The sequence below is a fragment of the Callorhinus ursinus genome, unplaced genomic scaffold (genome assembly GCF_003265705.2).
Source record: "Callorhinus ursinus isolate GAN/ISIS: 27379988/994484 unplaced genomic scaffold, GSC_fseal_2.0 scaffold9, whole genome shotgun sequence".
Taxonomy (NCBI): domain Eukaryota; kingdom Metazoa; phylum Chordata; class Mammalia; order Carnivora; family Otariidae; genus Callorhinus; species Callorhinus ursinus.
Genome location: NW_027397071.1, coordinates 59,371,869 through 59,384,675, shown reverse-complemented (window position 1 = coordinate 59,384,675; position 12,807 = coordinate 59,371,869). Strand labels below are relative to the sequence as shown.

Here is a 12,807-nt window from a genome sequence, read left to right as displayed (position 1 = left end):
GCAGGGGGAGCAGCAGAGGGAGAGGGAGAGGCAGGCTTCCCGCTGAGCAGGGAGCCCAATGTGGGACTCGATCCCAGGACCCTGGGATCATGACCTGAGCCGAAGGCAGACGCTTAACTGATTGAGCCACCCAGGCGCCCCAGCCTTAATGCTTTTAAATCACAGCCCTGTTAACCATTCCCTATTGTCCTTTGCTGTCTTATTTTTCTTTATAGCACTTACTGCCATCTGATATACTCTATAATATTTTACTTATTTCCTTATTGTCTGTCTCCCCCACTTGAATTGTAAAGTGCATGAAGACAGAGCTTTTTGCCTGTTAGGTTCCCTGCTGCATCCCCATTGCCTACAATAGTACCGGATACATGGTAGGCCTTCAGTAAAATAAATAATTTAAAAATGAACAGCAAAATAAATGAATGGTGCTTAGTAAGTATTCAGCAGGTTACATTTTGTATGTTGTATTTTATGTTTCATTTATCTTGTTGGAGAGAGCCTGGTGCAATTAAAAAATATGATGTATGGGGACCACCTTTTTGGAAAGCTTAAAATACCATGCTATGAACTTTGAAAGTGATTTGATATATAATCAATCCAGTTAAAGCTTTGTAGGTAGAAAAGTGAAAGTCAGGACTGTGTTTTAAGAGGATGAAGCTGGTGCATTAGATCTGATGAATTGGAAAGGGAGAAATCAGGCACAGAGAGAGCAATTGGGAGGATGGATATTGCCACTGTCTAAGTGAGCAAAAAGGATAACCTGAGTGTTGGCAGTGAGAAAAAGAAGATGTTGTTACATCGTAGTTACCAGGGTATTTGGGGTGAAGTTGATGGGACCTGGAAGCTATGTAGGAGAAGGAAGTCTATCAAAGATGGGAGAGTTTTGTTACCGATACATTATTGAGGGAGGTCCCGGAGGAGTGGATGATGTCAGGAGCACAGGGGGAAGGAGGGACGATACTTCTTTCTCTGAGAGGGTAGATAAATATTCAGGGGCATTTTGAGGTAGAAAGGAAGTTGGCAGAGCTTTTGGAATAGAGTTTAGAGCTTGGAGACAGGAGAAAATGTTAAGAGTGGCGTTGTTGAACAAGGATCAACTAGAGATTCATGAAGGAAGAGGCAGTAGTAAGGGCATCTTGTGTGGGCAGCATGGTAATGTGGTGGAGAGTTCCCGAATTACATATAGTCACTTTTTTCCCCTCAAAATCAGTAGGCAGAAAAATAACTATGAATTTGCATTTTTATGAGCTGCCACTCTGATGTGGTGTAGGAAAAAAAACTGAATGCTTCATCTAGATTTAAGCTTTTAAAAATAAGAACTTTGGGAAAATAGTTATTTTAGAATTAGATTCTGATGTGCGCAGGCAGATGATAAGGTGATAGTAAAAAAAAATTTCTCCTGTTTTTTTGTTATTATTGTTTGTCATGAAAGATAATATGCTTATGGAAAGCTATTAAATAGTTTCAAAAAACCTTACTCCCTGTGTATGTATTCTGGCCATGAGCTCTCCCCATATTAGATGCCCCGTACTAGACCTGAAGGGAATTTACCCTGGAGCAAGGTGATTTCTGCTGAAACTGACACCTGTTGGCAGCTAGGAGTGGCGTTGAAATGTGGACTTACCCAGTAAAAGCCACCACTGGAAATTGCCAGATCCTTTTACATCAGCCAACAAATGCCCATTTGTTAGAGATCAGCTATGTTAAAGCATTAATAACCTGTCCTAGTTTGAACTAGCATCTTAAAGAGAATTGCTAGTTCTTTCGTCATATACACAGTGTTGAGAGGTTTACCTACTGTTGATGAAGTAAGCTTTCCTAAAAAGAATTTCATTTGCTTATATTCTAAGAGTTTGGTAATGATTATACAGATGGTTATATTAAGGACTTTTAGATTTTCTGCATCTTCCACAATCTTTTCCTCCTGCCTAGGTGTCTTTGTCTATGAATTCTGCCCCTCCCTCCTCTCCTTTAAAACAGCTCATATAGCATATCTCTAGGAAGCCAACTTTGATTAACGCATTATCTTTCATTCCTTTTATTCTGCCTTCTTAGCATCGACTTGAGTTCTCAACCCTGCCCCTTTGTGGGCAATATGACATAGAAGGCCTCAGCGGCTCGTATCCCCAAGGGACAGTAGAAAGAGCATAGCCTTTGGAGACACCCAAACTGGGCTCAGACCACAGCCCTGTCACTTACTAGGTGTATACCTTCCCTGAGTCCAATTGTCTCATCTAGAAAATAGTGAGAATAATTTCTATCAATGGAGCTGTTGTGGGGATTAAATGAGATCTGTCAAGCACTTCAGCATAGTAAGAGTGCAGTAAATCATTGCCTCCTCCCCAGTACACATATTAAACATTAATTTTGCTTGAACACGAGAGACTTGTCTGAGACTCTGCAAAAGGGCTTGGGGAACTGAGAAAGCATCTAGATTCATCAGATACTGATGAACTGGTGAAGGCCCAATTAAAACTGAGTTGTTGGGGCACGTGGGTGGCTCAGTTGGTTAAGCATCCCACTCTTGATTTCAGCTCAGGCCTTGATCTCAGGGTTGTGAGTTCAAGCCCCACTTTGGGCATGGAGCCTACTTAACACAACAACACACTGAGCTGTTCAATGTTTGTATCCTTCCTGTAACAATTGGAAGCCGTAGAGCTTGGGAATAATGGGCTTTAGCAGCAAGAATCTGCTTTCAGATCTAGCTCAACCTCTTTAGCTGTGTGATTGTGAGCAAGTTGTTTGATCTCTCTAATCCTCATAGGGTTGTTATCAGATGAGGCCATGGATGTGAAGTGCTCAGCATGAGAGTAATAAATGCTGATAATTACAGCAGCAGCAGACTTCACTTCCTAAACTCACTTTTTTTTTTTAAGGTTGGGGGAAAGCAGAGGGAGAGGGAGAGAGAGAGAATCCTAAGCAGGCTCCGTGCTGGGCATGGATGTGAGGCTTGAGGACATGAGGCTTGATGTTACAATCCTGAAATCATGACTTGAGCCGAAATCAAGAGTTGAACACTTAACTGACCGAGCCACCCAGGCGCACCGAAACTCAGTTTTCAATGACTAAAGAGTTCTTTTTTGAAATATTAGGATCAAGTCCAACTATAAATCAAGTCCAGAGATCTCAATTTACTAGTTTTTTTTCTCCCTGCTCTTTGATAATATAAATCTACATGGGAACTGAATTTTTTAGACTATACATCCCTTCATTTTCAAAGCTTCACGCATTTTTTTTCCCCGAGTAATAAGAGAATTTTGTTAGAAGCTGAGATGGAATAGCCATTGAATCTCAGTCTTTTTAGGGTCTATCCCTGAGTTCTAAGCCATACAATAAAACCTTTTATCTTTCAATCTTGTTTTAACTATTTAATAATACGGGCATGCTGTGCTTTAATAACTTAACTACTATCTTAGTCTCTTTGGGCTGCTGTAACAAAATACCACAGACTGAATAGCTTATAAACAACAGAAAGTTATTTCTCACAGTTCTGGAACCTGGGAGTCCGAGATCAAGGTGCCAGCTGGGTCACTTTTGGTGAGGGCCCTCTTGCTGGTGTATAGCCAGTGCCTTCTTGCTGTGGACTCATGTGGTGGAAGGGGCTAGGAGTCTTTTTGGAGACTCTTTTATAAGACACTGATCCCATTCATTAGGGTCCATGGTCCTGACCTCCCCATCTACTAATACCATCACATAGGGCCCTTTGCGGGGGACACAAACATTCAGACCATAGCAACCCCTAATTTCTTATTAAGGCACGGATTATCTGATTAGCTGTTAGGCCATGACTTGATAATCTTTTGAACTCTACATAATCTGCTTATTCAGCAAGTATTTATTGATTGCCCTTTATGTGTCAGGCACTCTTCAAGGACCCGGGCATATAGTAGTAAACAAAACTGACAAGGGCCCTGTCCCTGTGAAGTGTTTATTCTAGTGGACAAATACAGAAAACACATATACAGATAAGTAAGGTAGTTTCACATAAGTGCAATAAAGAAAAATAAAACAGAATAGTAAGCTAGAAAGCTACTTGGTTTCAGGGAGAGGCCAAATTTAATTTGAGGAGGAGCCAACTATTAGAGGACTATGGTTATATTAATTGTCTAAGACACTGATTGCTGACAGATTTTTTTCTTGAATTTTTCCTTTTGCACTTGAAACGTCTTATTTGTCCAAGGTAGACATGGCTGGTTTAGCAATGAGATATTAGAGTCTTTGTTGTACAGTCTTTTTATTTGTTATACTTTGATATTAAAATTAATATTTTTAGGGACACCTGGGTGGCTCAGTCTCTTAAGTGTCCGACTCTTGATTTCGGCTCAGGTCATGGTCTTAGGGTCGTGAGACTGAGCCCCGAGATGGGCTCCTTGCTGGGGGTGGAGCCTGCTTAAGATGCTGTCTGTCCCTCTCCCTCTGCTCCTCCCCTTGCCCCATGTGCTTGCACTCTCTCTCTCTAAAAATAAATAATTAATTAAACTTTAAAAAATTAATACTTTAAAATTTTTGTAGCATAAGTAAAATTTACTTAAGTGTAAAGAACATTAGAAAAGATAGAGAAACAAAATGGAAAAATTACTCTCCTATAATCCCACCATCTATGTTAGGGGTTGACAAACTGTTTATTTGTTTTGTGTAAAATTTGTATTGAAGTCTAGCTTATAATAAAAGGCATAAATTTGAAGTGTACAGCTTGATAAATGTTTGCAGATGAATATATCTCCCAGATCAAGCTGCAAAATGTTGCCAGCATGCTAGAAGCCTCTCTCATGCCCCCTGCTATCACCATTCTATCTCACAAGAAACCACTCTTCCAAATTCTATCACCATAGATTGATTTCATTTATTTTGGAAATTCATTTACATGGACTCATACAATATTTACTTTTTTAGGTTTGGGGGTTTTTTTGCTCAGCATCATAAGATTCTTTAATATTGTTGTATGTAGCAGTAGTTTGTTTTTGCTATGTGAATGCCCCAGAATTTACTAATTCCATGGTTGGTATATCTTTTCAGTGTTTCCATTGTGGGGCCTATGAATAAAGCTGTTATGAACATTCTCATATGGGTCTCATAGTGGATGTGTGTGCTCATTTCTATTTAGCGTATAACCAGCAGAAATATTAGGTCATAAGGTACGGTATAGCCAAATAGTTTTTGACGTGGGTATACTATTTTACATTATCTTGCACATTACATGAGAGTTTCATTTGCTCCACATTTTTGATAGTACTTGGTACTGTTAGTTTTTTTTTTTTAAGTTGGCTTCAATGAGGTATAATTTAATAAAATAGTCTTCCCTTTTTAGATGTATAATTCTGTGAATTTAGGCAAATGCATATAGTTGTGTAACCATCACCAAAAATCAAGAGATAAAATTTTTCCATCATCCTAAAAAGTGTTCTCATGTCCTTTTGTAGTCAGTCCCCTTTTCCTATCCTCACGCCCTGCAACCACTACTCTGATTTCTGTCCCTTTAGCTTTACCTTTTCCAGAATGTCATATAAATGGAATCATACAGTATGTAGTTTTGTTTTGTTTTAAGTTTTTATTTTTAACTAATCTCTACACCCAATGTGGGACTTGAACTTAAAACCCGAGATCAAGAGTTGCACGCTCTACTGACTGAGCCAGCCAGGTGCCCAATATAGTTTTTTGAGCCTGCTTCTTTCACCGAGATTCATTCATATTGTTGCATGTAACATCAGTAGTTTGTTCCTTTTTAAATTTTTTTCCAAAGGTCAAATAATTGCTGTTTTATATTGGGACAGTTGAATTTCATATTTCAACCAAAAGACAAAAATGCAATTAAACACAGAAAATAATGGCATCTCCCAGATGCCTTCTTTTTTTTTTTTTAAAGATTTTATTTATTTATTTGACAGAGAGACACAGTGAGAGAGGGAACACAAGCAGGGGGAGTGGGAGAGGGAGGAGCAGGCTTCCCGCTGAGCAGGGAGCCTGATGCGGGGCTTGATCCCAGGATGCTGGGATCATGACCTGAGCCGAAGGCAGACGCTTAATGACTGAGCCACCCAGGCGCCTCAAGATGCCTTATTTCTAAATCAAAGAAATACACAAATTCTGTTCCCTTCCCTCCTCCAATGCAATACAGCATCTAGCATCTTGGACTTTGTGAAGCACTTGAATGTAGAAATTAAAATGCTTGAGAGAGGGACGCCTGGGTGGCTCAGTCAGTTGGGCGTCTGCCTTCAGCTCAGGTCATGATCCCAGGGTCCTGGGATCGAGTCCCACATAGGGCTCCTTGCTCAGTGGGGAACCTGCTTCTCCCTTTTTTGCCCTTCCTCTTGCTTGAGCATGCTCTCTCTCTGTCTCTGACAAATAAATAAAATCTTAAAAAAAAAAAAAAACACTTGAGAGGTCTAGCAAATGGCATTTGAAAGGGACCTCAAAATGCAGATACATCTTTTCAAACATATTATAGACTGAGCTGGCTCTTTGAACACTATCACTCTGCTTAAATTCAAGAAACAGGCTTTAAAAATGAAAAAGGCACACAGGTTGTATCTCAGTACAGATCTTCAGCTGGTCATCAGAAAAAATTCCAACAATAAAAAAATATCCTTGGTGTCACCTGCCCCTCCCTCCCACCCAAAGCTGAAATGAAGGAAAAAACAACAAAACAAAAACAGAAGAATTATATGTAACTTTGGAATCCTTTAGGAATCTACTACTTCCGATTAAAAATTTTTTAATACATCAGAGAATCATTAAAATGAAAAAAAAAACACAAAAGTCATCTTGCTTTGACTGCTCTTCATGTATAGAATGAGCTGCTGTGTAGAGTGCATTTGAACTGAGTCCTTGTGGAAGGTGGAGGCGTTGCGAGGCTGGGGCGGGGGGTGTTTCTTTTTTGTGGCTGAGTAGTTTATCCATTCACCAGTTGATGCACATTTGGTTTTTTCCCAGCTTTTGGCCATTTTAATAAAACCGCTATGAACATTCACATACAGTTTTTTGTGTGGACATATGTTTTCATTTCTTTTGGGTAAACACCTAAAAATGGGATTGCTAAGTTATATGGCATATGTATGTTTAGCCTTCTAAGAAACTTCTAGACTCATTTTTAAAGTGGCTGTACCATTTTACTGTCCCTCCAGCATTATATTGACCTTTCGGTTGCTCCGCATCCTAATCAGCATTGGGTATTGTCTTTTTTTCCCTTTTTGGCCGTTCATTCTAGTGGGTATATAGTAGTATCTCATTCATGCTTTTAACTTGCATTTCCCTGGTGAGTAATGAAGCTGAACACAGTTTCATATGCTTTTCTGGCCATTTGTAGATCTTTTGTACAGTGTGTATTATTTGCCTGTTTTTGTTTTGGATTATCTAACCTTTTCTAATTGAGTGATAGGAATTTTTTTATATATTCTGGATACAAGTTTGTTGTCAGACATATGAATTGCTAATATCCTCTCCTCTGTCTACTACCTGTTTTTTGGTGATTTTTTTTATTATTATTAACATATAATGTATTGTTTCAGGGGTACAAGTCTGTGATTCATCTCTTACATAATACACAGCGCTCACCACAACACATACCCTCCCCAGTGTCCATCACCCCTGTCTACTACCCGTTTTGAAAATCTTGGCACACAGCCACACTCACTTGTTTATGTATTATCAATGGCGGCTTTTGCACTACAGAGGCAGAGTTGCATAGTTGTGATAGAGACCTAGTAGCTTTTGGCAGAGGCCAAAATACTTGGTGTCTGATCTTTTACACGAAAAGTTTGATAACCCCTGATATACATAACTGTACTCTTTTTTTTATTTCTATATATCAAATTACCACAAACTTAGTGGCTTGAAACAACACACACATCTATTACCTCACAGTTCCCATGGGTAAGTTGGCTGAGGAGAGCTTAGCTGGGCCCTCTGCATAGGGTTTTACAGCCTGCAGTAAAGGCATTGGCTAGGGCTGGGTTCTCATCTGGAGGCTTAACTGTGGAAGGGTGTGTGTCCAGGTTTACTTAGGTTGCTGGTGAAATTCATTTCCTTGCAGCTATAGAGAATGACTGCCCTCAGCTCCTAAAGACCAGCACCCCACCACATGGCCCTTTGCATATGCACTTTACAGCATAGCTACTAGCTTATTCCAGGCCAGCAGGAGAGAGAGTGAGTCTGCTAGCAAGACAGAGTCTTATATAACACGACGGAACCACAAGCATGACATCTCCTTTGCCACATTCTTTTGGCTAGAAGCAAGTCACAGGTCCTTTCCACACTCAAGAGCAGATCCAAAGGCATGAACATAGGAGGCAGACATCACAGGGGTCACCTTAGAGTCTGGGGGCCACAGTAACTATTAATATAGTGGTGTCCACGTTTATAAATGTTTTTTCCTATACATATATAACTGAATATCTGTTTTTAAGCAAAAATGGGACCGTGCTCACAGTTTGTTTTGTAACTGGCTTGTGTAATGGTATCATGCATGATACAGTAGAACGTGAACATTTTTTCAGGTCAATAAATGTAGATCCACATCATCTAATGATTGCATCGTGTCCCATTATATGAATATGATAATTTCTTTTAAAAATTTATTTATTTAGAGAGAGCACAAGTGGGAGGGGCAGAGGCAGAGGGAGAGAGACTCTCAGGCAGACTCCACACTGAGTGTGGAGCCCAACACAGGGCTGAATCTCACGACCCTGAGATCACAACATCACAACCTGAGCCGAAACCAGGAGTTGGACACTTAACCGACAGTTCCAGCCAGGTGCCCCAATAATTAATTTAATCGATTCCCTCTTGTTAAATATTAAGGTTGTTTATAATTTATGCCACATTTTACCAGGCTGCCATAGAAGAGTACATGAGTACCCTTTTCCCCCACACTGCTCCAGTATTGGAGGTGATTTGTTAAAGTCAGTGGCTTTTGACTAGAGTGTATACACAAAACTGAGTACTCCCCTTTTCTCCTTTCTTTCCCTACCCATCTCTGTTTTAGATAAGAAGGCTGACTGCACAATCACAATGGCTGACTCGGACTTACTGGCGTTAATGACTGGTAAAATGAATCCTCAGTCGGTAAGTACGATGGAGCATGTTTCCTCCTAGTAGGTGGGTCTTTTAGTCCATTCCGTTTCATCTCCTGCCTCAGCCTCATACCATAAAGTGCAAAGTGGTCAAACCCACAAAACTCAGTGTTCCCTAAAATGTTCGCTTAACAAATGACAAACATTTGTGGTGCAGGCAGTGTGCCAGGCACTGTCCCGTGTGCCGGAAATATCCAGATGAATAAGCAAGAGTTCTGCACAGGGCATTCACAATTTGGTATGGGACAAATCTGTAAAGGAGTAAGTGTATCCGAATATCCAGGGTGCCATGCCTTGGTTGTGGACGGCAGTGGGGGGCACCATGTCTTCCTGGTCATCACAGAAAATCGCACAGAGGAAGCGACACTTAAGCTGAGTCCTAAGAATGACCAGAAGTTAGCAGTGTGCGGATGGAGAGCAGGAGCCATCTAGGGGGAGGGAGCCATGTGAACAAAGGCATGACCTTTTACATATCCTGTCTTTGCCCATGCTCTTTTTGTCTGAACTGCCTTCCCTGACAAACTCCTTTCCTTTCAAAATTAGCTCAGATGTTACTCCCAAAGGCCTCCTTACAAGTTGCCAGGGAACTGTAGCCAGTCCCTTTTCTGGGCCATCTCCTGGAAGCAAGCTTAGCACTTGTCACATTATATTAGTTACGATGCACCTATTTCCTTTCCATTAGATTGTGAGTGTCTCAAAGGAACAAACCATATCTTATTTGCCCTCATGTCTCCAAAACTTAGCACGGTGTCTGACATTTTTAAGTTTTCACTAAACAATTGCTGGATTAAATTGTATTTGTCTGAAGTGTATTGATGTCTTGTATGGGTTTTCCTGGTCCCCAAATCATCGAGGGTCTTCTTCTACTCATTAGAACAGACTTGATACACTGAGCTTTCATTAGCCAGAGAAAAAACAAAAAGAAACTGAGATGCTGCTTTGCATTGTGAACTTATTTTTCTGTTGCCTCAGCCTGATCTGTTTTAGGTCTCATTCCTACAGCCCCCTGGTAATCCAAAAGACTGGCTAAAACAACTAAATCTGGTGCACACTAGTATTCCTTTCTAAAATGCTTTCTCTAAGCAGCTAAGCCTATTTCAGTTGATGCTCTGACAAGTGAGAGACTTGCATCTGTGATGTTTCAGCTTAATATACAGCATTGGCATGGACATCTCCACCCACAGAGCCTGCTCCAAAAATCTGGACAAAACAGAGGCCACCAGTATAGGAGCTGGCTGTCTTCCTCCTTCCCACCCACTGCTCCTTGTTCCACTGTGCAGTTCATGCACTTCCTTGGCAGGGTGATCAGACTTCACACATCAGCTGCCCTCGTTCTCAGTTTATCTGTTTACCGCCCATTTGGGGGAGCAAAGGATCAGCTTATTTTTCTTGAACACCTGTTAGCACCCAAAGGAATTAAAGATAAAAATGGCAGATATTTCTGTTAATATGCTAATGGTCTTCCCTTATGCTTAGAGGATTTGACTAGAAACCATTAAATGCGTTGGAAATTATAATTTCAATGTTTGGCTACAGTTGAAACAAAGCAGTGTTCTCTCCACTAAAGCACACACGAAGAACACCTAGGGGCCAGATTAAACTGATCCTTATGTTTGCATTCCCTAAAGGGTGAAGACTCATGTTTTCTCTATAATAATTAGTAAATAAAAAGTCATTTTCTCTTTTAATTTTTTATTTTTTTAATTTTTTTTATCTTTTAATTTTTTAAAAAAGGAAAGTTGGTGAATTTCTCTTTTAGGTACTGCTGGTCCATATTTTTTAAGGACATATGTTAAATATATTGTGTTCTGAGACACCTGACCTTTAAGTCATCAGACAGAAGGCTGTGTGCCATATAGAAAGGAAATATTTAGTTTGTCCAGACAGAAGAGGGGGGGGGAAAAGGAATTAGTCACCCTTACCAGAAGGTGTAGAAAAAGCGGAGTTCTGTGCATTCCCATGGATAAGGCAGAAGAGTTCGTAACTTCGTAATATACTTGCTTAAAAAGCTGAGACTACCAGAAACTTTTTTCATCTAGCTCTTCCTTATTTTAACAATTAAGTCAAAAGACTGAGATCATAGCAGGGAAATCATGCTATGTTCCCAAATTTGCTATTATTTCTCTAAAGTTTTCCCGGGATTTTGTTACATGATAAATTTAGCAAACATCAAGTGATCTAATCCCAGGCAGTTGTTAAATGGAACAAATTGTGGCTCTGCACTTTGGGTTGGTTTGATTCTTCTTCTTGAGCCAAAGATTGACACCAGCACCTCAGTCTCAGCAGGCTGCCTGTTCTCCCTCTCTAGGGATAAATCCTTTATCATGTAGACCAAAAAAGGAAACAAAATTGGTGACATTTCATCCACATTGTATTGAATCCCAGGAGTATCTAAGTGTGTTATGCATGTGCTTTTTTTTCCTAGCAGACTACTGAAAATTTCAGTTCATACTCTTTTTTTTTTTTTTTAGATTTTATTTTTAAGTAATCTCTATACCCAGTGTGGGGCTGGAATTTAGAGATCAAGAGTCACATGCTCCACCGACTGAGCCTGGTGCCCCTCAGTTCATATTCTTGATCCACATGTAGTATTTTTAAACAAAATTGATCTAGCACGAACCCACTTTACCTACTATTTGGAAAATGTACCACTGGTGATGAAGGCAGATAAAGGTAGACTCAATTTCTAAGTGAAGACATTTGGGAAAGATGTGTCGTGTGACTGCTCTTTGTAAAGTGAACTTTTTACAAAGCCTTCCCTTTGAGGAATCCAGTTCTAAATCTATTCCAGAAAGCTAACTTTCATATTTTGAAGAAAGTTTAAGAAACCTGGATAAATAAATGATCTCAGGGCTGGATCATCTAGAAATATCAGCAATCACAAAATAAAAAACACCAAGTAATAAATTTTCTTTCTTCTTCCAGGCCTTCTTTCAAGGCAAATTGAAAATTACTGGCAACATGGGTCTGGCTATGAAGTTACAAAATCTTCAGCTTCAGCCAGGCAAAGCTAAGCTGTGAAGAACTCCCTTTGCCTACCTTTGAAAATTAAGATGAGATATATAGATATATATCCATATATTTCATTGTCCGAACTTATACGGAAACTACACATTGGCAAATAGTGTGAGATTTGTTTTTAAATGGGTGTGACCGGCCCTGTTTCTCCTAAGCTCTGGGTAGACAGGGCCCGATGGTGTACTACTGCTTGCTGAATTGCATACAAAACTGTGCATTACAAAGTTCATGCGGTAATTATGGTTTAGGGTAAAACTTGAGTTTCAGAATAAAATTAGGGACAGCAAAATCTAAAAACTATGTAAACAAAAGCTCTCATTTTGCTTATAAAGTATATTTAAAGATCATTCTGCTGAAGATTCAACTTAAGTTTTCCTCTGGAGAACTAGGGGAGAAGCCGAATATCAGGAACTGGCCAGTGGTAATTACTGTTGTGAATGAATGTCCTTAATCTATTTTCCATTAATAGTTTTTAAAATTCTGTACTGAGATGTTTAAAAAAAGACTTAAATTTTGCTTTTCATGCCATCAAAATGGTATTTTTTTTCCCAAATCAAAATAAACCTGATCAGAGCTTGGGGGGGAAAAATCTACAGCTGAACACAGGCCTATTCTTAAAATAAAAATGTTTTTAAAATGACTTTCCTTCTTGAAAAAATCAGTGTATTGGTCGTAAAACGCTGTTGTTAAAAATAATTGAACAAATAAAGGTTGCTTTGAGATG

The 12,807-nt window shown here is 39.6% G+C and overlaps 1 protein-coding gene across 1 annotated transcript in view; it reads left to right on the top strand.

Moving 5' to 3' along the window:
• Positions 1–12,807, top strand: part of SCP2 (sterol carrier protein 2) — a 105,978-nt gene extending 93,171 nt beyond the window's left edge. Inside the window, exons 15-16 of the mRNA XM_025871636.2 lie at positions 8,978–9,057; positions 11,991–12,807. Of these exons, the coding sequence (XP_025727421.1) occupies positions 8,978–9,057; positions 11,991–12,086 (176 nt within the window). The 3' untranslated portion in view covers positions 12,087–12,807. The remainder of the gene's footprint in view (positions 1–8,977; positions 9,058–11,990) is intronic.